Genomic DNA, 26,562 nt, shown 5'->3' on the forward strand with positions numbered 1-26,562 from the left:
GAAGTGGGTTAGATGTAATCTTTATATAAAACCTGGACCGCTGTGATTGGACACGCTGGCGTTCATTAGGTCTCCTTGTTTGAACTTTCGTATTCACTTCCATTTCAACCAAGGAGACCTCAATAGATAGTTGACAAGTGTTTATTTGTTGAACAAATTTAAATGAGTATGTGAACAGTGATTTGGCAAAGCCCCTCTTGGTCGTTGGTTCCATCGACTCTGAAGCTGACAGATCTGGCTGGGCGACCAGGCAGGAGGCGAAGGAGCCAACCCCAAAAGTTAATGATATGAAGAGGGTGCGAAGTAAGAAAACTGTTCCACTTGGGCTATCAGGTGAAGCTCTAGACCTGTAGGAAGGAAACACAACAATGTTTAGTTAATGACAACTTGACTAGAGGAATGTGAGGAAATTGACCTTTATCTTGTATAGCTGCTGAAGGACTATAGAAATAACTTCTTGTCAACGTCTTGAGTGGTATGGAGCTGCTAATTTAATGCAAGACTGTATGGGGATGCTGAACGATTTTGCGAGTGGTATGGAGCCACTAATGTAATGAGAAGGCATTATGGAGATGCCAAGCGCTTTGCCAGCGGTATGGAGCCGCTCTGTTAATGCAGATGGCATTATGCAGACGCCAAGCGCTGCTATAGGGGTGAGTAGTTGATACGACGAAGCGTTATGGAAACGCTGAGCGCTTTGCCAGCGGTATGGAGCCGCTATGTTAATGCAGAGGGCGTTATGGAGACGCCAAGCGCTGCTATAGGGGTGAGTAGTTGATACGACGAAGCGTTATGGAAACGCTGAGCGCTTTGCCAGCGGTATGGAGCCGCTATGTTAATGCAGAGGGCGTTATGGAGACGCCAAGCGCTGCTATAGGGGTGAGTAGTTGATACGACGAAGCGTTATGGAAACGCTGAGCGCTTTGCCAGCGGTATGGAGCCGCTATGTTAATGCAGAGGGCGTTATGGAGACGCCAAGCGCTGCTATAGGGGTAAGTAGTTGATACGACGAAGTGTTATGGAAACACCGAGCGCTTTGCCAGCGGTATGGAGCCGCTATGTTAATGCAGGGAGCGTTATGGAGACGCCAAGCGCTTCTATAGGGGTACGCAGTTGATACGACGAAGCGTTATGGAAACGCTAAGCGCTTTGCCAGTGGTATGGAGCCACCATATTAATGCAGGGGTGTTATGGAGACGCCAGCTGCTTCTAGAGATGTAAGCAGTCGCTAAAGTAACTGGAAACCACCACCAACGGCTATCTGTTGTTACTAATAATGTTACTTATATTAGATGAAGTAATAACATGTTGTGCCTCCAGCATAAGAGGTTATCCTGGAGGCTCAGACGTATGTGGCAAAAGCAGAGGACCATCGTCCGAGGAGTTAACACTGACAGCGGGATTCCTTGTTGAGATGCTGTGGATGCAGCTCCAATCCAATTGGCTTTGGAGCGACCTATAGTACTTATGGAAACAGCTTCAGAATTAGAATAAAAATTTAATGATCAGTAACACACCATAGCACACAGTGCACAACAAATCATGCGCTATGCACCACACCCACACGCAACAATGTAACATACTGTAGCAGGGGGCAGCCAATTCAGCGCCTGGGGAGCAGCGCCCTGATCAGGGCACCCCAGCAGTGCCCCGCTGGTCAGTGAGTCAAATCTGCAATTACAAATGCACTTCCCTAATCTATATTACCAAAATCACAGAAAACTTCCTTTTACAAAACCATTCTTTATCCCATACAGTACAAGCAACAATAGGAAAAGTTCACGGACAGCTAAATACTCCGCAAGGAGTGCAAACCCGTGAAATCCGAGGGCCAACACGCTGCGAATCAGAAGCCTTGATAACACCCGCCGAAACCTGTAGATGGAGCGGAGTCTGTATAGAAGCATAGCGAATGGGACGTATCAGTAATAAAATGAAATGCATGCCAATGAATGAGAAACGTAATCCTAAAATAACCAGGACATTTACCCCTGAAAATGATCTCGAAGTAAAATGATATCCCGCAGGGTCACTCGTTTGCATTTAGAAACCGAGGACGAATGCATGAACGTGGAGCAAATTCCGCGAATGCAATTCGATTCCTCCAACGGCAGATGGATAACAATAAGATGCAAGCCTAACACGATACCCACAATGCCTCAGAAGTGAGCAGACCGATTGTTTTCGTCCCCGGGAAGGGGATGCCAAATTCCCTAAACATACTTTTAATTAAGATAGCGAGGAGTCAGGCTGTGAGGAGGGTGGATCACGAGATCCAACAAGTGTGAGACAAAATGAATCCGTGAGTTGTACAGCAGTATTCATGACTGAGCGGAAGCCAGACAATTCAATACAGACGGACTGCTTTGACAACCAAAAAGAGCCTGACTGGAAAATAAAACAGATTCGCAATTTAACGCCAAAGAAGGGCCATTGGGAAGGATGTATGAGAATTTGAAAGACATTTGTAATATCGGCGTTGCCTTTATTCAGCAACATAATGATAATTAAGTTTGCGTCATCGACTGAAAGTTGTAAAGTAAGTCTCACAAATTAATTTACCATGCATACACCTTTACCGTACCAGACACGTACTCGACACATCATACACTTACACCATAAACAAGAGAAATACCACAGGTTCCCGCACGACAGACCTAAGACCCCTCGCAACAACACCCACCACAAAGCCTTCAGTCAAACCAGTTAGCAAACAATCAACGACATTGGAATCATGGTGAGAAGAAAGCGCCGAAGAAAGAGCACGGACGCAGACAGAAGCAGAAGGATGGATTTCCAAAAAGGTCCGCAAACTTGAACCGCCCGTCCCTCTTCTAGCAGGATGGAAACGCGATGAGTGACTAGGGCAAAGCGATCACAGAAGGGCTGAACTAGAAAACCGGAGATCAGACACGGTCAACAAACACGGGTGTTTGTCACCTGAACCAACAAGGCAGCTCCAGCCGAGAACGATCCATGGCATTCACAAAACAGAGACCCACCTTACCATAAATCAAGGACAAATGGGCGTCCAGCTCCCCACACCACTCCGGACACAGAGCGAACAACGACTCTATAAACGCCAAACACGACGACGAACACGGAGATACAGGCCAAACTGAAATTGGGGATCCGAAGCCCCAAACGGAAACGCCGCCGCAATCACAACGCGCCTGTTGCACTTGGCAAAAGCAACGAAACCAGACCAATGTCCTTACTCTGGAGGATGCGAGATTGATCATGAGAATGGACCGCGGTGGAGGGAGACACGAAAAGTCCCAAGATAGCGCTGCCGGAACAGCGGAGACGCCGGTCCTGCATCCAGCATGACGAGCCTGTCGGCCGGAATGGGCTCCGAGTGAGCCGGAAGACGCGCCGAGGACCCACAGACGCGCAGGCGATTTAGCAGAGGACGAACCAGAGGGACGGATGAGCGGGGGAATCTGAGATGCAAGCAGCCCGGCGGGCAAAGAGGGCGCAGCCATCGGAGAAAGGCGGCCGGTGGGCGCTTAACGATGGCGATCCGTGTACTCCGATGAGGTGTAGTGCAACTTGCGGGATTCCCAAGCACGAGAGATCGGGATCAACAAGGACAGCCGCCTTCTCCACAAAACCCCGGAATCGCCGATCAGATCACCGTCGCATGTCCCGGTCTGGAGACAGCCGAGAACGACGCGTCTCCCGTCGCAAGGGACGTGGAGCGCCAAAACCTTCACCGAAAGCGGGTGAAGGATAGACGAAATCCCCAAGAGGAGGCGGCACGCCGGAGACAGACACAAGCCGGACACGACGGAGCCCAGAGAGCGGGAAAGGAACGAGGCGGGAGAACGAATAGCTGTAACGGCAAAGAAGTGGGTTAGATGTAATCTTTATATAAAACCTGGACCGCTGTGATTGGACACGCTGGCGTTCATTAGGTCTCCTTGTTTGAACTTTCGTATTCACTTCCATTTCTTTAAGAAAAGCTATTTAATCTTTGAGCGAAAAAAACACAACATAAAATATATGTAGACAGTGTACTCTTCTGGTGTAATGCCAGGAGCATCTGACAGTTACTATAAAATCTGCATTGAATCACATAGAAAACTACACTCACCTTAAGGATTATTAGGAACACCATACTAATACGGTGTTTGACCCCCTTTCGCCTTCAGAACTGCCTTAATTCTACGTGGCATTGATTCAACAAGGTGCTGAAAGCATTCTTTAGAAATGTTGGCCCATATTGATAGGATAGCATCTTGCAGTTGATGGAAATTTGTGGGATGCACATCCAGGGCACAAAGCTCCCGTTCCACCACATCTCAAAGATGCTCTATTGGGTTGAGATCTGGTGACTGTGGGGGCCATTTTAGTACAGTGAACTCATTGTCATGTCCAAGAAACCAATTTGAAATGATTCGAGCTTTGTGACATGGTGCATTATCCTGCTGGAAGTAGCCATCAGAGGATGGCTACATGGTGGTCATAAAGGGATGGACATGGTCAGAAACAATGCTCAGGTAGGCTGTGGCATTTAAACGATGCCCAATTGGCACTAAGGGGCCTAAAGTGTGCCAAGAAAACATCCCCCACACCATTACACCACCACCACCAGCCTGCACAGTGGTAACAAGGCATGATGGATCCATGTTCTCATTCTGTTTATGCCAAATTCTGACTCTACCATTTGAATGTCTCAACAGAAATCGAGACTCATCAGACCAGGCAACATTTTTCCAGTCTTCAACTGTCCAATTTTGGTGAGCTCGTGCAAATTGTAGCCTCTTTTTCCTATTTGTAGTGGAGATGAGTGGGCGCCGCTACGGGTGGCTGCCCTTCGCGGACAACTTGCTCTACAAAGAGCAAGTTGAGGGAGGCGTAAAAACAATTTCCCCACGGGGAATAATAAAGTGTAAATTATTAATTATTATTAAAAATTATTATTAATTATTAATTATCCGGTGGGGTCTTCTGCTTTTGTAGCCCATCCGCCTAAAGGTTGTGCGTGTTGTGGCTTCACAAATGCTTTGCTGCATACCTCGGTTGTAACGAGTGGTTATTTCAGTCGCTCTTCTATCAGCTTGAATCAGTCGGCCCATTCTCCTCTGACCTCTAGCATCAACAAGACATTTTCGCCCACAGGACTGCCGCATACTGGATGTTTTTCCCTTGGCACACCATTGTTTGTAAACCCTAGAAATGGTTGTGCGTGAAAATCCCAGTAACTGAGCAGATTGTGAAATACTCAGACCGGCCCGTCTGGCACCAAAAACCATGCCACGCTCAGAATTGCTTAAATCACCTTTAAGAATATAAGAACATAAGAAATTTACAAACGAGAGGAGGCCATTCGGCCCATCAAGCTCGTTTGGGGAGAACTTAACTAATAGCTCAGAGTTGTTAAAATCTTATCTAGCTCTCATTTAAAGGAACCCATGGTTTTAGCTTCCACTACACTAGCAGGAAGACTATTCCATACTCTAACTACACGCTGTGTAAAGAAGTGCTTCCTCAAATTTGTTTTAAAATGTTCTCCCGCTAATTTCCACTTATGGCCACGAGTTCTAGTATTTAGACTAATATTGAAATTCTTTCCCATTCTGACATTCAGTTTGGAGTTCAGGAGATTGTCTTGACCAGGACCACACCCCTAAATGCATTGAAGCAACTGCCATGTGATTGGTTGATTAGATAATTGCATGAAAGAGAAATTGAACAGGTGTTCCTAATAATCCTTTAGGTGAGTGTATATTAATGGTCACTTTTGAGAAAATACAAAAAGTGGTAAAATGTATTTATTTCAGAAAAAAACTACTCCCACAATATTATTTGTAAATTTGTGGCATTAAAGGCAGTTCATCATTCAAGCAGTCACCCAGCACATGGTCAACAAAGCAGATAAGGGATTCTCTCCCATTGCATTTACTGCACATGCCGTGTTTTTGGTTATGCGGCATTGTCAAATGTTATATGTATAAAAAAACAGAAAAGTATGATACATATTTATATTACATGGTTTTATAGTTTTGCATTTGCATGGATATAGGTTTATATTTGTATACAGAAGACCACAAGGAAACATAAATTTGTTGTTGTTGTAAGTTATAGTGGTGTACCAGTAGGGGGCAATATTATCATTCCCTTTGTTTTTTTTTCTTTCCTTTTTTTACTGTTTACTGAAATCCACTGATAAAATGCAGTACAGAAATATAAAAGTGTTTATACAGGCAGTTACCAGACATACACTGTACATTTGAAATTTGTCACTTTACAAGAGCAAAATTAAGAAATACAAAAGTGCAAAAATATGAAATACTTGTTTACACTTAATGACATAAAAGGCATATTTCTTTCTTCTTTAAAAAAGTCTTTTGCTTTTTTTCAGGTTGATTTGTTTCCAGTTAGGGAGTGAGTTGAATTCATCTCGTGTCATCTCCAAAACCCTCTGAAAAACATGTACAAAGTTGACTCATCTTTACAATGAATTGAACTATGTTTATTTGTCAAGTGGTATGTTTGACCATTCTTCCATAAAAAAATCTCTCCAGTTCAGTTAAATTTGATGGCTGCCAAGCATAGACATCCTGCTTCAAATCATCCCATAGATTTTTGATGATGAGATGAAAGGAGTTAAGTTTCTGCTGCTCTCCCAGGCATGCTCAGAAGCTCCCCCATAACCTATGCAGCATCCCAGGTCTAATCATAAATGCAATAGAACTCCATTTTCAGAAAGGTATTGAATTATCTATAAAGAACATGGCATCAAACATTTCAAGCGCATCTTGATTGTTCAACTCAATCCATCTTTAGCTTAGAGATGACAACAGGAGCACATGTCAGGGTAAGTGCCAGAGAGGGTTGGTATTACCTGAAAGTCTTCATCTGAGAGGTAGATCTCTAAGCGCAGGGGGTCCACTCCCTCAGGCAGGGGCTTGGCCAGCAGCTCCTCCACAGAGTACTGGTTCTTACTGAGCCTTGAGAGGGCATCCTTCACTAGAATCACCTTGTTCCTTGGGGCTTCCGTCTGCACTTACCAGAAAAGCACCCACCGATTTAACACTTTGGATTTTCCAGCAGATACCTATTGTCTATAAAGTATTGGCAGACAGGATGTGCTTTTTCCAAAGCACTATAAAGATGAAAATTTTGTATTGGAAACTCTGAATAATAATACAATTAACTCATTTTTCCAAGAGTTGTGGGGTTTACACGTATTTGGCCTCTAGTATGTTGTTTAGGCCTAGTCCTAAGTCTAGGTGAGACCACTAAGTCCACTTCTGGACAGGCATCTGGCGCATGACCTGCATGTTGGTGAAGCATTGGCCTGGGTTCATACCATACCTGGAGCTTAATGCTGGGGTCCATCTCCCAGCGGGGGAAGATGTTGGTGAAGGTGAGAGGTTCTGCCCCGGCAAGGGTAAGGTATGCCTGTGGGGTGTGCTTTGGGTTCTTCTCTGAAAGATTCCCATAACACGCAGTTAGTAACCCATCCAGCCGCCACAGAAACTGGGGAATTCCATAGCCACTGGACAGAAACTCATTGGAAATAAACAGGCAAATAATGGCAATATCACAACTCACATCAAAAATTGAATCTTAGTCATCTTCCTCAACTGCTGTGTACAGTTGCAGTAAAGTCTACAACCAATCTCTGAACGGCTAATAGAGGTGGCTAAGAAGCCCCATTCAGCCCTGCCTGCCAACCTTTGCAGTATTCCAGCACAGTCTCCATGGCGCACTTCCTCTCAGCATCCCAGCGGATCTTGGCGGATCCGGTGCACTCCGTGTCATCTGGCCACAGTCCCTGCCACAGGTACACCTCCATGCGGTTGTCGAGCAGGAACAGCGCTGGGAAAAGACAAGCAAGTCACATTTATGCCAAAGCGACATCCTTCCATCTATCCTTCTATCCATCTATCTAGGTGGCATACAGTCAAGGCAGTGCATAACAAGGTAGTGCAGTACAAGCACATAGCTGTCAAGGAGCTGACTAGACATACAGTCATATGAAAAAGTTTGGGAACCCCTTTTAATTTTTTGGATTTTTGTTTATCATTGGCTGAGCTTTCAAAGTAGCAACTTTCTTTTAATATATGTCATGCCTTATGGAAACAGTAGCATTTCAGGAGTGACATTAAGTTTATTTGATTAAAAGAAAATATGCAATATGCATCATAACCAAATTAGACAGGTGCATAAATTTGGGCACCCCAACAGAGATATTACATAAAACTTAGTTGAGCCTCGTTTAACAAATATAGCAGCCACTAGATGCCTCCTATAGCCTTTCATGAGTGTCTGGATTCTGGATGGAGGTATGTTTGACCATTCATCCATAAAAAATCTCTCCAGTTCAGTTAAATTTGATAGCTGCCAAGCATAGACAGCCTGCTTCAAATCATCCCATAGATTTTCGATGATATTCAAGTCAGGGGACTGTGACTGCCATTCCAGAATATTGTACTTAGAACATAAGAACATAAGAACTATACAAACGAGAGGAGGCCATTCGGCCCATCGAGCTCGCTTGGTAATTCTCCCTCTGCATGAATGCCTTCGTAGATTTCAAACTGTTTTGGGTCATCTTGTTGGAATATCCAACCCCTGCGTAACTTCAACTTTGTGACTGATGCTTGAACATTATCCTGAAGAATTTGTTGATATTGGGTTGAATTCATCCGACCCTCAACTTTAACAAGGGCCCCAGTCCCTGAACTAGCCACACAACCCCACTGCATGATGGAACCTCCACCAAATTTGACAATAGGTAGCAGGTGTTTTTCTTGGAATATGGTGTTCTTTTTCCGCCATGTACAGTAAAGCGCTTTTTGTTATGACCAAAAAACTCAATTCTTGTCTCATCAGTCATGTGCATGTGATCAGTATTGAGCAGTTACATGCATTCAAATTAGCAAAATTACAAGGGTACCCAAATTTTTGCACAGCAACTTTTTCACATTTGATTTAATTTCATACAACTAAATATTGCTTCACTAAAAATCTTTGTTCGGAAAGCACTCTAGTACTCAGATGTTCCTAGGAAATGAAAGGCATATCACTGTTATCTTTCTTGGTGAAAGTAGAGTAAATTATTATGCAGGCTGAGAGGGGTTCCCAAACTTTTTCATTTTACTGTAAGTGCTGCTAGGCTGAGCTTCAAATGAATACAAGTGCAAGTAACATCAGAACAAGAGGTACACAACATCTTACAAACAGGCCAAGAGCCTAAAGACCCCTTCCGCTTATCCGAGGTCGGGTCGCGGGGGCAGCAGTCTCAGCAGGGAAACCCAGACTTCCTTCTCCCCGGCTACTTCCTTCAGCTCCTCTGGGGGAATCCCGAGGCATTCCCAGGCCAGCCGAGAGACATAGTCCCTCCAGTATTCAGGGATTTTACAGGAGCAGCAACAAGAGCAGGGCTAGAAGGGATGTTCCCAGAACAGACAGGCCTTATGGTGGGTATTCATACATAAAACCCAATTCATACTTCTCTTTTCCACTTGCCATTACAATTCACACAAAAAGCGTGTTACCAGTGGTGTTTTAGTGCAATGGCTTATATGGCTTGAAGTCCAGAGGCCTCCACTAAAATGGAGCCTCAGCTAAGCCTTGCGTAATAAACATTAAAGATTTGCCACCCATCCTACATTTTACAGAATCCATTCCATATTTAAAAATAAAATGCTATGTGCTGTGTCCTGCTTTGAACCAATATAGGACACAATTTAATCCAAACTGTGCAATACTGTGCAATTTATTGTTGGGACTCCCCATAACATTTACATTTACAGGGTTCTCAAGTTTCATCAAAAGTGTGGAATGAGATCTGTTACGGACGGAGCATGTGTCTCACGGTAAGTGCGTAAGACTTGAGAGTCCTGCCTCATTGAACCTTGCTCTTCTGCTTCCACCTTGTCTGCACTCCGTGTGTGTGGAAATCCATGTAATAACCTGCTTGCAGCCGGATTACGTGTAACTTCATTTGGAATTAACCCGGAAACAATAAATGTTATTTTCTAATTGGCTATATTACTATATTCTATTGGCTATATTACCCGCATACCAGCAGCTGTGTAACTTGGGACAGCAATGAGCTTGGTGGAAAACTCTACTTCATATGCCTGTGCATTGTACATTAATTCTGTATTATGGGACACCATAGCCTCTCCTGGAGCTGACACCTGATCGTGGTGGAGAGGTTTGCGTGTTCCAATGATCCCAGGAGCTAAGTTGCCCGGGGCTTTATGCCCCTGGTAGGGTCACCCAAGGCAAACAGGTCCTGGGTGAGGAACCAGACGAAGTGTGGCTCACAAGACCCCTAATGATGAGTAAAAACATTGATCCACGATTTCCCTTGCCCGGACGCGGGTCACCGGGGCCCCCCCCTGAAGCCAAGCCTGGTGGTGGGGCTCGATGGCGAGCACCTGGTGGCCAGGCCTGCACCCATGGGGCCTGGTCGGGCACAGCCCGAAGAAGGCACGTGGGTCCCCCCTCCAATGGGCTCACCACCTGTAGGAGGGGCCATAGGGGTCCGGTGCAGTGTGAGTTGGGCAGTGGCCGAAGGCGGAGAGCTTGGTGATCCGATCCTCGGCTGCAGAAGCTAGCTCTAGGGGCATGGAATGTCACCTCTCTGGTGGGGAAGGAGCCTGAGCTGGTGCGTGAGGCTGTGAGGTTTCGACTAGATGTGGTCGGGCTCACCTCGACACATGGCTCGGGCTCTGGAACCAGTCTCCTCAAACGGGGTTGGACCCTCTTCCACTCTGGAGTTGCTCACGGGGAGAGGCGCCGAGTTGAGGTGGGCATACTTATTGCCCCCTGGCTGGGCGCCTGTACTTTGGGGTTTACCGCGGTGGATGAGAGGGTAGCCTCCTTTCGACGGGTCCTGACTGTTGTTTGCGCTTATGCACCAAACAGCAGTTCAGAATACCCACCCTTTTTGGAGTCCTTGGAAGGGGTGTTGGAGAGCGCTCCTCCCGGGGACTCTCTTGTTCTGTTGGGGGACTTCTATGCTCATGTGGGCAATGACAGTGAGACCTGGAGGGGCGTGATTGGGAGGAACGGCCCCCCGATCTGAACACGAGTGGTGTTTTGTTGTTGGATTTCTGGATTGTCCATAATGAACACCATGTTCAAGCATAAGGGTGTCCATATGTGCACTTGGCACCAGGACACCCTAGGCCGCAGTTCGATGATCGACTTTGTGGTCGTGTCATCGGACTTGCGGCTGCATGTATTGGACTCAGGTGAGGAGAGGGGTGGAGCTGTCAACCAATCACCACCTGGTGGTGAGTTGGCTCCGCTGGTGGGGGAGGAAGCCGGTCAGACCTGGTAGACCGTATAGTGTATAGTGCGGGTCTGCTGGGAACGTCTGGTGGAATCCCCTGTCAGAGGGAGTTTCAACTCCTACCTCCGGCAGAACTTCGCCCATGTCCCGGGGGAGGCAGATGGGCCATGTTCCGCACCTCCATTGTGGAGCCGGCTGACTGGAGCTGTGGCTGTAAGGTGGTCGGTGCTTGTCGCGGTGGCAATCCCCAAACCCGCTGGTGGACACCGGCGGTGAGGGATGCCATCAAGCTGAAGGAGGAGTCCTATTGGGCCTTTTTGGCCTGTGGGACTCTGGAAGCAGCTGATGAGTACCGGCAGGCCAAGCGGAAAGCGGCTTCGGCGGTCGCTGAGGCAAAAACTTTGCTATGGGAGTAGTTTGCGCGAGGCTATGGAGAATGACTTCCAGATGGCTTCGGGGAGATTCTGGTCCACCATCCTGCGTCTCAGGGCGGGAAAGCGGTAAAGCATCAACACTGTTTATGGTGGGCATGGTGCGCTGCTGACCTCAGCTCAGGACGTTGTGGGTCGGTGGAGGGAATACTTCGAAGACCTCCTCAATCCCACCGACACGTCTTCCAATGAGGAAGCAGAGTCTGGGGACTTGGGGGTGGAGTCTATCTCTGGGGCAGAGGTTGCTGAGGTGGTTAAAAAGCTCCTCGGTGGCTGGGCCCCGGGGGTGGATGAGATCTGCCCGGAGTTCCTCAAGGCACTGGATGTTGCGGGGCTGTCTCGGTTGACACGCATCTGCGGCATCGCGTGGACATCGGGGGCGGGGCCTCTGGATTGGCAGACCGGGGTGGTGGTCCCCATCTTCAAGAGACCGGAGGGTATGTTCCAACTATAGGGGGATCACACTCCTCAGCCTCCCTGGTAAGGTCTATTCGGGGGTGCTGGAGAGGAGGGTCCGTCGGATAGTCAAACCTCGGATTCAGGAGGAGCAGTGTGGTTTTCGCCCTAGCTGTGGAACAGTGGATCAGCTCTATACTCTCGGCAGGGTCCTGGAGGGTGCATGGGAGTTTGCCCAACCAGTCTACATGTGCTTTGTGGACTTGGAGAAGGCATTCGACCGCGTCCCTTGGGGAGTCCTGTGGGGAGTACTCCGGGAGTATGGGGTGCCGGACTGCCTTATAAGGGCTGTCCGGTCCCTGTACGACCGGTGTCAGAGCTTGGTCCGCATTGTCGGACTCGTTCCCAGTGAGAGTTGGACTCCGCCAGGGCTGCCCTTTATCACCGATTCTGTTCATAACCTTTATGGACAGAATTTCTAGGTGCAGCCAGGGCGTTGAGGGTGTCCGGTTTGGTGACCTCAAGATTAGGTCTCTGCTTCTTGCAGATGATATGGTGCTGTTGACCTCATCAGACCGTGACCTTCGGCTCTCACTGGAACAGTTTGCAGCTGAGTGTGAAACAGCTGGAATGAAAATCAGCACCTCCAAATCCAAGACCATGGTTCTCAGCCGGAAAAGGGTGGAGTGCTCTCTCTGGGTCGGGGAGGAGGTCCTTCCCCAAGTGGAGGAGTTTAAGTATCTCGGGTCTTGTTCATGAGTGAGGGAAGGATGGAGCGGGAGATTGACAGGCGGATCGGTGCGGCGTTAGCAGTGATGCAGGCGCTGCATCGGTCTGTCATGGTGAAGAAAGAGCTGAGCCAAAAGGCAAAGCTCTCAATTTACCAATCAATCTACGTTCCTAGCCTCACCTATGGTCACGAGCTGTGGGTAGTGACCGAAAGAACAAGATTGCGAGTGCAAGTGGCCGAAATGAGTTTTCTCTGCAGAGTGGCTGGGCTCTCCCTTAGAGATAGGGTGAGGAGCTCGGTCATTCGGGAGGGACTCAGAGTAGAGCCGCTGCTCCTCCGCATTGAGAGGAGCCAGATGAGGTGGCTCGGGCATCTGCTTAGGATGCCTCCTGGACGCCTCCCTGGTGAGGTGTTCCGGGCATGTCCCACTGGGAGGAGGCCCCGGGGAAGACCCAGGACACGCTGGAGGGACTATGTCTCTCGGCTGGCCTGGGAATGCCTCGGGATTCCCCCAGAGGAGCTGAAGGAAGTAGCCGGGGAGAAGGAAGTCTGGGTTTCCCTGCTGAGACTGCTGCCCCCGCGACCCGACCTCGGATAAGCGGAAGTTAATGGATGGATGGATGGGACACCTTAGCGGTAATTATCCCTTACTTTTCAGCGTGAGAAACACAAGGTCTGTCATGTAAACGTGTGAACTGGTTGAACTGCATGAGAGCCCTGCATTTACATTTATGGCATTTGGCAGATGTCCTTAGCCAGAATGACTAACATAAGTGCTTAGAAGTCTCATCGGTGAATACATTCTGATACTGGTTCAATAAACCCCGGTATAACTTAAGGGGCCCTTTAACAACTTAAATAACCCAAGGGCTTCTGACCATGTTAATCTGATTTAGGGTCTAGTATGTCTTGATAAAAATTTGTGCAAGGAATACATATTGTATTTCTAGGGATGCTTTCCCATTGCACCAGGTACCATACTTTTGGTACTTCAAGTAGTACCAAAATACCAAAAGTATGGTACTTCAAGGTGTTGATTCTTCACTGCCGTAAGAACTGGTACTAGCACTGAAAGCCATCACAACGTGAGGTGGGGTATTTTGTACTGAATTTGAAAAACATAGTACTCCTCTTCTTACGAACTTTCAACTTATGAACTTTCAGACTGTTATGCACTGGGTCGGGCAAGGAGCAGGGAAACAGCAGATGAGCCGGGGAGATCGGGTGAACGAAGGATTGAATTGGAAGCCTGCAAGGAACACGGTACACCACACAAGGACAGATGTTAATAACCGGACTAATTATCAAGAAGCTGGAGACATCGGGATTCCACATGAGGTAAATGAGGGGGGGTGTGGCACACAGGAGGATCAGACGAGCAGCACATGACGCAAATACACGAATGAAGAAGACTGTAAGTCCAAATTGTGTTTGTTGGGCTCCCGTTTCCTGTCTGCAACATCGAATTTTGTTCTGCGCGTCAATTCCGCCTAGTACAAATTCTGACCACTTCTCCCACCCCACAGCAGCATAGCGTGCGTACTCCCAGCATCCCAGTTCTTTGTACTTGCGTACAAAGACGTGCTCTCTTGAGATCAAAGTTTACTTTGTTTTTATTCCAAAACATTCTGTGCATCCATTATCCATTTTTGTTTTATGTATCATTACTAATGACAAGAAAACATGTATTTACTTTTTATAATACTTACTTATGCATGCAGATTAGAGTACCAATAAAATGATGTTGAATAACAACTTATGAACATTTCAAGTTACGAACGGCCGTTCAGAACGTAACTTGTTAATAAGCAGAGGAGTGTCTGTATTTTATAGGGCCGGACGATGTGCAATATTAATACCAACATTGCATGGGTTGTATTAAGCTACATGCGTATAACATCACAATTTGCGCATAGTGGCCATTTTACCAGAGAATGCCGAAGTTGTTGTATGTCGCTCAGATGCAGAAAGTTCAATGTTTCTTTTAAGTGTTAATGAAAAAGTAATAAAAATAAACTTCATAGCAAGTGCGCATGACCATAAAAAACTGTATTTTCTTTAGGCAAAAAGGGCTGAGCCATTTCTTCATAATATTTGAAGGAAATAATCTACCACCACAGCTGACTGTAGTCTAGATACATGCAAGGCACAATGAGGCACAATAAGGCTTTCTTAAATTAATTATCATAATGCACAAACTTTCCACTTTATCTTACAGTAGAGTGCCAAGCATAAACGTTAAAAAAGTTCTAGAGCACAGCACGGCAGTTTGCTAAACATTGTATTTTTCTGTCATACTAACATTCAGTCAAGCAATATATGCCTATTTTGCTACATACTTTACGTTAAGGCAATATGCACCGATCTCCAAAACACCTTTGTTCCTTAGATTACTGCCAATGATGGTGATATTTAAAACACTGGTTATATTTAAAACACTGTAAGCCTGGTGATGAAGGTTCTTAAAATGACATTTTATTAAGTATTTTAAACATTTTAAATATATAAAATACAATCTCTCTATCTCATTTGTTTCCATCCAGCAAAATACAAATGACAAAGCACTCGGAAGTGAATAAATACATATTTTAAGAATTTTTTTAAGAAGAATTTAGTGATCAGTGGTCATTGTCAACACACCACCGCACACAGTGCGCAACAACGAAATGTGTCCTCTGCATTTGACCCATATGTGACTTTCGTGACATAGCAGGGGGCAGCTAATTCAGCGCCCGGGGAGCAGTGCTTGGGGACGGTACCTTGCTCAGGGTACCTCAGTGGTGACTTGCTGGTGGGGGATTCGAACCTGCAATCTTTCAATTACAAGTGCGCTACCCTAACCATCAAGCCACCACTGCCCCGTTTATTTGAAATATACAGTATTTACCTGAAATATTGCCGAGCTTGTGCTCTAACGAAATGCTAAGAATGCGGTCGAACGGTACTCTTGACAGTACCGTTGTTCAATTCCTTTTGATTGATAGCTTTTAGCCAAGCTTTTCGTCACCTTTCCATTAGTTCTTTGGTTTCTTTGCCTTGTTTTTTACGAACCGAAGGTATACACAAGAAACTTAGATTCAGGTTTTTCTTGCTGCTATTATTTACTCGTTCCCTGGTAAAATGGCCACCATATAATCAAGTAGTCAACTTAGTGGTCTTTTTACACATAATATTTGGAAAATTAAAACTATCGTAATTTTTTTTTTTTACTTGCTTACTTTGTCTTGTGGTAAACTGTTTGCTTCCAGCTAGCTACCTGAGGCTTATGCTGCACAGAAAACATGACAGAAAAAAGAAAGTCATTTTCTGTCAATGACAAATATAGACTCATCAAAGTTTATGATAAACTGTCAAAATCAAGCCTCCGAGATGCAGTGGTGAAACATCAATAAGCTGTATTTTATGTAAAGTATTGTTCTGTATTACAGCGTATTTGAATTATGCACAGTTCAGTAATGTAATTTGTGAAGTATCATAATTTGAAAAGTGTTTGAAACGGCTGTACTGTATTTTGAAATCATCAAAAAATTCAGTAAATAGCAACTGTTTTATTACCTTATATTCAAGTAATAAATATAGAAATGTCAATTAGATTGTAATCTGCCTGAGACAAAGAAAATAAATCATTAATTGAATCACCCAGCCCTATATGGGGTTTAAGTTTCGCTAAAACACTTTTACTCTGTCATAGGAAAATATAATGGAAATAAAATTGCAAATATAATGATTACTCCATTTCAAGATTATGTACTATATGTTTAAAAATCAGTTTAAAGTTTACCTTTGCTGATTTTGCATAAGCACTGCATGCATTTTCTGAGACAATCATAATCATTTTCATTCTTGCTAAAACACTCCTAGACAAGTTTGTGAGAAATTTATGTTGAACTCCTTTTCTGCTTTATAAATACCCCAATATTTACTACAACAAAATAATACCATGCTGGGTATATTATACAAAATACTTTATTTCTTTTCATGCCAAGCTGATTTTGTTTTATCTGTTCTTCTGACGAGCTAGGTTTCAATCAAATGTCTCCTCACTAAGGACCCAAAGAAGGTTGGGACTGGGGACCTGGAACCACTACTATTATCTCACTTAAGAGCTCAGGTCTGTGGGCCTGCAAATGCCTCTGGTGTAAAAGCGACAGCTGCCCACCTGGCTGGGGCACAGAGTAGAGCTGCTCCTGCAGGAAGGGCATAGCCATCATGGCCCCTGGAAGACGGGCAGGACTCAGCTGCTCCTCTGCCTGGAAGGTCCCAGAGCAAGCCGTCAAGCGGAAGAGCCGCGGCGTGAAGTTGTACTTGCCTGGGTCTGTCAATGATACCACATGCCAAGAGAAATCAGTTTGTTTACCTGTGCTGGCAACATATGACACCTTCTCATCCCTCTGCATTGATTTCTACCACACCTGAAGATTTTTACTAACACCAGAACTACTGTGGCTGTGTTGCTCAACACATTACTATTGCTCCGAACGTGAAGGACGCTTCATGGTTAAGAGCTACCAGACTCCGAGACCAGCACCTTGCAGCATGCAGTCGTAGGCCTTCCTGTTTCGCTGGCCCAGTGCATTCCAGAATGCCGCTGGCTCCGCTCCCTCCTCCATTTCCTGCACCTTAATTTCGCTGTTACTGTTCAGCTCAAGTTCAGTTGGGCACCTGTATTGTTATGGGGGAAAACAAAGACAGCACAAAATGGAATCAGGATCCACATTTGCCAAAGAATACCTCAAATGCATGATAAATAATTCAAGTCCAGTTTCCATGTAGTGTCATTTTACATAGTTTCCATTGTTTCATGAAAGCAAAACAGTGTAGCTGAAGGAAACATATGGGCCAAAGGGTAGGGGTGGGAAAGTGGCGTTAGTGTTGCCAGCTATTGATCACTACACAGAATACAGCCCCAGTGGGCAGTACCTACTTCTGTACAACATGCTCAACAGCCTTCTTGGCCACCTCGCACTTGTGCGCATGGGCCTTACAGCCATGCCACAGGAAGAGCACCCCCTGGTGGGCACTGAGGAGGACCAGGGAACCACGAGAACGCAGGCTGGCACAGCAACACTCGACTTCTACCAGGGAGGCCTCCATTGCTGTTTCACCCTGCACACAGAAGAGTCGCCAGCCGCCTGCCGCAGGAGGAGGTGTTAGTATAATACTGAATTGTAGCTGATATGCCCAGTACTTGTCTAACAGATTCAGATAATGCAACAAAAAATAACTGATCTTCAACAATTATTTACCTTTCAACACATAATTAGTATAAGTAATTACTCTGATAAAACTGATGAACAATTATCTTGCTGGTAATGACCTTAAGGGAGGAGTAATGAGAAAACTGAATTAATAGTAACTTTAGGAGCATATATTAGCATAATTAGCATCTATGCAGAGAACTGCCAAAAAACTGTGAAATCCACATCAGTAGAACATAAGAACATAAGAACTATACAAACGAGAGGAATGTATAATGCTAGAAGATTACCAGTTAGTTAAATGTTATCTGAACTCTCTTAGAACAAGCCCCATTTTGCAGTAGGGCCATTAGATTGAGAGAGATGAAAATGAAAGTGCAAATGATACCTAAATTGGAGGCAGTGTCTTCCCGACTTCCCAGGTGGATGACCAAGCCACCCTGGAAGAGCTGGAGAAAGGAGGGACGCTCCTTCCCCTGAGCTACGAGCACCTGGTCCCACAGAGACATAAATGAGTCACACCCACCCCCCATGTCTGTCGTAAGCATGCAGTTTCAGATTTGCAGGGTGAAGGTGCTGTGACGTGAACCGCTCACCTGCGCCCCCCTGTGGTTACCCAGTTCCACAGTCATGAGTGCAGACGTGCCCTTGCCGCTGGCGCTGGAGTGCCGACCCTGCCAGAAGAAACAGGCAGAGCGCTCCCTACCTGCGCCGCCACTGCTTAGCTCTCCGGGGTTCTGCCGCTTCCCTACTGTACAGACACAGAGGCGCACACCCGACACATATCAAATCAGGACTATAGTGTCTCATATTTCAATTCCCGATAAAGGATGTATACTGACAATAAATGTGACACTTTAAGTTCTTTCATTTCTGGAGGTTGCTGGATCAAATACTGTGGCTGTCAGAGTGATGCTGCATCGAGGTCCTTAACCCCAACTGCTCCAGGGCTGCATGCTGGCTGGCCCTGAACCCTGTTTGCCCACACCTGTTTAAATGTCTGGCGTCTCAAGGATAGCAATATAGGAATGTATGAAAACTACCCAATTTTCCCACAGGCATGAATAAGAATAATGAATGGAGACTATCAAAATTCTACTATCTGTCCATTTTGCGAAAGCACTTGTCCAGTCCTGGGTCATAAGAGGTCCTGGAACCTCACCTACCCAACTTGGATCGAGAGCCGGTCCATCGCCGGGCACAGTCTGTGCTCCATTTAATGCAGGTGTGTCAAACTCAGTCACTGAACGGGTCATATTGAAAACCACCAATCTAAGCTTATTTATTTAATAACAGTATGACCCAAACTTTGTGGCTTTTTGGTTGATATCTTTACTATATGTAAATATCATTTAAAAATGTAATAGACTTGTAATAAATACTATTGCTGAAAATTGTCTTTTTTATAAAAAAGTGAACAATGATGCACAAAAATCTCTCTGAAGATATAGAATTAAATGAAATGCGTCCACTGAGCTGATGAATCATTATTCATCTGCTTTTATCTGACATTGTCCACTGGATCCTTCTTTTGAGGCTAAGTTTAGCCCAAAGAAAAACAACCAGATTACAACTGGAATGTTTTGCTGTATTTTAACTTGCTGCTGCTGAGCTTGTCAGTAGTGGGTGAGATGGGATGAATAAAGGTGTAGTGCAGGTTCACAGGACCTCTGCTTCCCAGGTAGGGCTATAAGGGTACACATATTCACTGTGTGCTGTTTGATTGCATCATTTTCAGCTAGGGAAACACAATGTAATGAATGAATACATTTACTGACATGGGAGGAGACATGTTGTCTTTGGTTTACAATTGTTACTGGTTGTGTTTTTAATTTTAGGAATACATAATTTCAAAGCAAAATAAGTTTTCGCTACTGTATCGGAATTGCACCGAACCGTGAACCCAAAACAGACATTTGTATCAAACTATGAATATTGTGTACTGTTATACCTCTATTCCTGGGCCATTTTTAACAGAATATCAAAATGATTTCAACAATTGTACTGCAAGCCTGATGTGGTCCGCGGCCTTTGACTTTGACATTTGCAATTTAGAGACACAACTTCATGTTTATCCCCAGCAGTGAATTGATTGGTTAATAAAGGTATGAACCCTGCAGGCAGATGCCTGAATGCTCACCGACAGTGGTGACAGAGTACTTCCAGCGGATGATGTAGGTGTCACCCTCGTGCAGCTGCCCAACGCTCTCCTGTGGGATCTCATAATCATCAAACTCACGGATGTGCCAAGCATCCACAACGACAGTGGCCAGCTGGGCCTGCCTGCCATCCTCGGTGCGCACCAGACCGTAGCCTCGCTGAACGTCCAGCCCCTCCAGGATGGTACAGTGCACCGCGTCCCCCCCACCAGCTAGCATGGCCTTGGCATCACAGGGCCGTAGCTCTGACTCGTGGAACATGAGAGACACTGGACTCTGAAAAGAGGGGGGAAACATGAACAGCTGAGCCTAACACTAGATACAGTGCCATGCAGTGAGGAACACAGCACATTCATATTCATATATGAATAACAACACACAAGTACAACCAAGTAAAAACAATGCTGACCTTATGGGACATTATGAAATTTTCTTGGTATACTTACAATTTTGTCAATTAATATTTGTTTCCTGTGTAAAAGTTATTAACAATGGGCCAATTTTCACATATAACTGTACTGCACTGTAACACTGGATTTTTATTTTCCTTGAAAATCTGTTGAAAATGTAGCTAAAAAAGGGCAGCCTGCCTCACCTTTACCTCCTCCACAACAGGCTCCTCCTTGGTACAGGGCTTCTCAGCCCAGTCCAAGAACTTCTCTCTAAAGAGTGACGTCTCATTGTGCTCTGACAGCCGCCCAAAAAGGGCCCAGCTGGGGCGACCCTCACCCTGCCTGCGCACAAACAGCAAGCTCATTAACAACCTATGGTGTGGATAAGCAAAGACCCACACTCTTAAAGGGCCAACACTGTTTATGCTGTTATGCTTATTTTTTCCTTATGGTGGCACTACAACTCTGAAAGCCCACAGAAAACAAATTAGTCTGAAATACAAGTTTCAACATTTTTTTACAGTTGGAGAATTACAGAAGTTGCACACATTCACATCAAACACAAAGAAACACTGTTTTGCAACATAACGCGTAGCAACAGGCTCATAAAAGTGCCAATGTGAGAAGCACACACTTTATAAAAATTGTGCTTCTCTTTTTAGCTGCTCAGTACAAAAGCGCTGTTATTAATAAATTAAGTTGAAGTGGGCTTTTGCCCAGTTTTTATAGTAGTGTTGTAGTATTACAGCAGTGTTATAGCTTGTTACTGAACCATGCATACATTAATGTTATTAGTCCAGTAACTGTTAATAAAACATTTTCTGAGGTGTGACTCACAGTTGGATCTTTGGATTACAGGAGAAAGGGTCTAGCGGGTTGACCCTGTAGTTGCTGTAGTCATAGGAGCCCAACCAGAGCTGCTTGGCCAACTGTACTGCCACCTTTCTGTCACTCAGGGGCACATCCTTGCCATGCCACACGTACACTTCACTGCCAAAGTCAAACACTAACACCTGGAGCAGACGCACATCATCACAAAAAGAGGCATGGTGTATTCGGGACAGGACATGTGCACATACAAATAAGGAAATGAGGTAATCTACCTACACACAGAAGAATGATGCAAAACAAATAGGACACGCTATAATAATGTGGTGATCCCTTAGAATAACAAAGGCACAAAAACAAAAAAACAGACCTCCTTGGAACTCAGCAGGGACACGCTGGGGATGCAGGCCCAGGCCTTCTCGTGAGGAACCAGCTTATCCTCCACCAGGCGGTACACACAGTTAGACTCCACCACCGCGCTCTCATACAGCTCATCTTCTTCCGGGTCCCCAGCTTCTATAGACAGCACAGAACAGAAACAAACGTGCATGGGAGTATGTAAACAAAGACATGGAAGGAGGCTTCTAATTTACTGCTCAAATAAGTTTTATGGCAAAGTACTATTTTACTCATAAATGTAAAAATTTAAGTGTAATTTTGGGTAACGGAGATCGGAATCATTCAGTTAAGCCCTGCATATGCCCAGCTGATGATTTACACTCCACGATGCACAGAAGCAGTGCCTTCAGAGCCTGCACCTTTGTATTCAGCCTTGCCCCCCAACAGGGTCCAGAATTCCTTGGCTCGGCTGTTCTCTGTGTTGACACCCTCCTCGAGGATGGTGACCTGTGGGGCCTTGCAGCCCAGATCCCTTTTGGCCTGAACAAAGGATGCCATCTCTGAAGCCTGGAAACACAACAAATTGTTCAATGAGCATAAAGGTGGCCAAACTCATAGAACTGACTGAACAGAACATTTATCAAACTTCTCATCAACAAAAATCATAAGTGAAGAAATTTTTAGACATAATAATAAAAAAACAACCTTATGGCAATATCTTCAGAATACATGACAGGGAGGCAATCCTCCTTGATCCAATAGGCCAAGAATGTGAAATTTCAGCACATATTTATGGTGGATACAGGCCATAAAATCCTTAAAGGATTACTACAGCCCTTACTAAGACATCTGGCATAGTGAATTCTGCTTAAAGAAGAGCTATGTACCGACTGTAAAAATACATCAGAAGAGAAAAATTATGCACGTACTATAGCTGTGGAGTAATGATAAATGACTAGTTTCAGCCTTCCAGGAGTAATGTGAAATGATGATGTCACCACAGAGACACTGCTCTTCATGTGGTCAGTAGAAATACCTTGGCTTTTTCGATGACGTTTGCAAACTCCCCACTCCACATGTAGCACTGCTTGGGCGTGATGAGCAGAAAGCAGTCGCCACTGTTCAGGGAGCGGGCCACAGGCTCCACCAAGCGCACCTGAATGTGCCGCCGCCCTATCAGGGGAAAACAGCCCCCCACATACCCGCCTTTCAGCACAGCACCCAAAGGATACACATTAAAGATCTTCTGTGTCTGCCAACAGTAAAGACATTCCAATGTTTATCGAACCATCCAAGACCATTGCAGATGAATTTGCTGTTGTTCTCCATTCTGAGTAAAAATGACACGTCACCTTTGATTTGGATGAGCATGAGCTTGTTAAAGGGCACTGTGCTGTTGTTGGTCACCACCTCCGTAGACTTCACATTGCGCAGACTGACTTTACGAAAGTTTTCCTTGCTAGCCAGCCCAGCTAGAGCTGCATCCGAAAGATTGGAGAATTTTGCCACTGAAGAGAAAAACATGGAGGCCTTCAGTTGTATAATCATTGGCCTACTCTGTTCTTAAGGAGTTCAAGGCAATGGACACAATGCAGTAGGGGTATATAGCGGTAATTCTTCTCTGAGACCCAGTTAAAATCTATCTCTAGGCATGTGGCTTCACATATTATGTTAGAAACAACTGTTGTCTGACAAAAGAAATGAATTTCTTATTTCCAAAACACTTAAGAATAAGGCCATTTCAATATATAAATAACATAGAAAAGAATAAAAACACCATCTGCCAAAGGGCACTCAACTCAACATTAAACCATACAGATAAAAAAAAATATTTTTTAAGAAAAAAGATGTCTTAGTGGGAAGGTCCTGGAGATCACAGCCAGAACCATTCAAGCATGAAAGCAGCAGGGTCAGGTGTGAAATCAAAGGGCATCTAACTAGGCAATATATGTAGCAGCAGACAGAAAGTCCAAGGGTGCCGAGACCACACAAGGTACATTTCTCTGCTTACATCACTGCACTCAGACAAGGCTTGATGTGTATGCTTCATGTTTATTTAGCAGACAGTCTTTGTTTATATCTGTAAAATTCATTTACAAATAAATACCACAAAAATACTGCAGCTGTTATGCACAATTAGCCCACCCTAGTCTTTACTAGGTAAATAATATCCTACTGCTATCAAATTCATCAATGTAACTGATGGACTGAGGAAATATGAAGGATGGAATTTCTCAAAGTTAATTACTTTGTGAAAAGTACTCATTTGCAAACATACACATCCTGCAGTTGCTTGACATGTACGTAGTTTGCCTTAATGATTTATAGCCCAGGGAACCAAAGAGAAATAAGATCAAATGAATAATGTAAGAGCTCTGTTAAAAAGACCCACTCTTCTCAACTTGAATCCGTTTGGTCTCAACGCTGGCAACATTGAGCCTCTGCTCCATGTACTCCTGGCGAATGTCGTCTCGTCCTGCCAGCACCCGCAGGGGATTTCGCGAGGCTTGGGTCTTGCGGACCGGGCGGATTGAGCGCCTGTGGGCTGCTACCACAGACGTCAACCTGGTTATATGTAACAAGGAGGTTAGAGTGGTGTTACTCACAGGCTCCAGCTAACAGACCACAGACAAAAAAAGAGAAGAAAGTGCACAAACAAGAATGCCAAGAGCACAGGAAGCAAACTCCAAGGTCTGATTACAACAGTCAAAAGATGAATACACAGCCAGTAGAGAGTTAATGGTAAAAGGCCAAAACTTCCGAAAATGATGGCTCAGAATCAAACAAACATGGTGTACTTTGGTGATTCAGACTCGACGACACTGAGGTCCTGCTCTGTGTCGATGGGGCTGCTGGAGCTGAGAGCAGAGGGTGTGACTGTCCTGTAAAAACGGCCAAATGTATCTTCATCATCCAGCGTCATTACTTCCTTCACTGTCTCCTCTGTCACCTTAATGGAGGTCTCTTGGTGACCAAAGCCTTTAATGTGACAAAATAAATCGATTAATACGTATGTGCAAGGGGGCTTTCCTGTGGACAGTGGCATGTCAATCAAAAGAACACAGTATTCCCAGGATTACTGCTCCTTGGGGTGCATGCCTTTTTTATGCAGCTTGTCCAGAAAGGACTCCAGCTTGTCCAGCTTCTTGTCCCCCTCAACTTCCACATCAGGGCGCGAGGAGATCTCTGTGAAGGTGAAATTAACACAACCCCTGTGCCGTTGCCAGAGAATACAGCAGTACTTCAAAAGGTACCGCAGTTAAATAAATGAATCTGTCAGGGTGCTGATATCAGAGAGGATATGGGCAAACCTTCTAGGGGTCTGGCTGGGGTACTGGTGGTGGATTTTTTGCTCTGGAAAGGAGATGATTCTTCTTTCCCCGATACAGGGGACACAAGGCCTAACATGAAAAAATACACTCCTTCAGTTTCCATTCCTCTTCATCCATTATGACATCCACAGCACAGACAGTTTTAAAAAAGTCTACTTTGAGTCTACTAATGACACAGATTCTACACAGCTGAAGGGGGAGGCACTTCTCAGCCAGTGGTGGAGCCAACTAAAATCGGATTTGCCCCCGGGTACCACACATTTTCATTGGCTCTGAGTAGAGTCAATCACAGACCACAGAACATAATTTTCCCAAACACAAGTAGTATATGTATATTCCCCAGAAGTGCATTAATATACATGAATCCTAATGTTTTCTTTTAAATATGGTGTGTGCAGTCTTGTGGTTCCATAGTTATAAGTGGGTCAGTATAGTAACATTGAGCTAGCTAGTTGGTAGATGAAACCTCTCCAACAAGAGTTATCTTGTGACTGTAACAAAGGCTTTCACAGGCAAACCCAACCAGGGAAACTTTATGCATTTTCCTCCATATTATCTATTACCTTTGTCTTTCAGTTAAAAGCATATTAAAAAAGTTGTTTTTTTTTGCAAATTTGTGACCTGAATTAATTGCAACTTTTCAGCATTTTTGTAGTATTCCACTGGTAGCTATATCAATAATCTTTTCTGTTATTGTAGTTTTAGAAATGAACCACAGTGAAGTGTTTTCATTCAACTAGGACTCAGCATGAAGTAAACCTTATACAATGACGATGATTCTCATTACTTCTAAGGAGAAGAGACAAAGAAATAACAGCATGACTCAAAGTGCCTTAGATACGGAGACATTCATTTGATGGTTTAGTACCTGACATGGAAACCACAGAATATAGTGGTTCAGAAGCTGAATCCTGACCATTGTGCTGTGTGCATGTTATTGGAAAAGGAGTGTATTAGAAAAATAAAACAAAAATAAGTGGTCATAAGTGTCTGATTTGTTCTTAATCAATGATTGGAATTTATCAAAATATATTTTAATGTAAATGTTCTCAAGAAAAACATAAATATCAAGACATCAATGCCAAAATTATAAAAATATACTGCTCTTTTATTTTCTCAACACTAAGTAAACATTCACTACTGTCAGTCGACAGCATTTCCAAATGAGATATGACCAGATATGGACATGTGATTCAGTTGGCTAACCTCTCTTCGCCATGCGCCCAGCGACTGTGAACTGTGTGGAGTCATTGGAGGCTCCCTTCCCCTTGCTCTTCCACTGGTCCTCCTTCTCCTGCAGGATCCGCATCCGTTCCGCCAGCGACATCTTCGTTTCCACTTCGGCTGAGGCCTTCTGAACCATCAATGGGTAAAGCAACAGATGCATTCAGCAAATCTATCCACCCAAACTGGAAAATACCTCTCCAGAATTAGCACTTGAATTGATATTCCCTTTTATATTGAGAATAGGCAGATTTTAAAAAGACAGGAAGA

The 26,562-nt window shown here is 44.8% G+C and overlaps 1 protein-coding gene across 5 annotated transcripts in view; it reads right to left on the reverse strand.

Annotated features, from left to right (window-relative positions):
• Window positions 1–5,759: 5,759 nt before the first annotated feature.
• Window positions 5,760–26,562, reverse strand: part of svild (supervillin d) — a 108,109-nt gene continuing 87,306 nt past the window's right edge. For 4 of the 5 annotated variants that reach the window (XM_023798688.2, XM_023798689.2, XM_023798686.2 and 1 more), the window contains 21 exons: window positions 26,275–26,422; window positions 25,048–25,137; window positions 24,836–24,922; window positions 24,526–24,715; window positions 24,129–24,301; window positions 23,089–23,244; window positions 22,773–22,909; window positions 22,156–22,303; window positions 21,768–21,913; window positions 21,407–21,582; window positions 20,773–20,911; window positions 20,159–20,453; window positions 18,615–18,769; window positions 18,407–18,509; window positions 17,745–17,952; window positions 17,349–17,482; window positions 16,980–17,135; window positions 7,687–7,830; window positions 7,324–7,436; window positions 6,851–7,006; window positions 5,760–6,427 (listed from right to left, as the gene is read on the reverse strand). In XM_023798688.2, coding sequence (XP_023654456.1) covers window positions 6,341–6,427; window positions 6,851–7,006; window positions 7,324–7,436; window positions 7,687–7,830; window positions 16,980–17,135; window positions 17,349–17,482; window positions 17,745–17,952; window positions 18,407–18,509; window positions 18,615–18,769; window positions 20,159–20,453; window positions 20,773–20,911; window positions 21,407–21,582; window positions 21,768–21,913; window positions 22,156–22,303; window positions 22,773–22,909; window positions 23,089–23,244; window positions 24,129–24,301; window positions 24,526–24,715; window positions 24,836–24,922; window positions 25,048–25,137; window positions 26,275–26,422 — 3,141 coding nt within the window. In that variant the 3' untranslated portion in view covers window positions 5,760–6,340. The remainder of the gene's footprint in view (window positions 6,428–6,850; window positions 7,007–7,323; window positions 7,437–7,686; window positions 7,831–16,979; window positions 17,136–17,348; window positions 17,483–17,744; window positions 17,953–18,406; window positions 18,510–18,614; window positions 18,770–20,158; window positions 20,454–20,772; window positions 20,912–21,406; window positions 21,583–21,767; window positions 21,914–22,155; window positions 22,304–22,772; window positions 22,910–23,088; window positions 23,245–24,128; window positions 24,302–24,525; window positions 24,716–24,835; window positions 24,923–25,047; window positions 25,138–26,274; window positions 26,423–26,562) is intronic. The other variant, XM_023798690.1, reaches the window with a different exon arrangement.

The sequence above is a fragment of the Paramormyrops kingsleyae genome, chromosome 5 (genome assembly GCF_048594095.1).
Source record: "Paramormyrops kingsleyae isolate MSU_618 chromosome 5, PKINGS_0.4, whole genome shotgun sequence".
Classification (NCBI taxonomy): domain Eukaryota; kingdom Metazoa; phylum Chordata; class Actinopteri; order Osteoglossiformes; family Mormyridae; genus Paramormyrops; species Paramormyrops kingsleyae.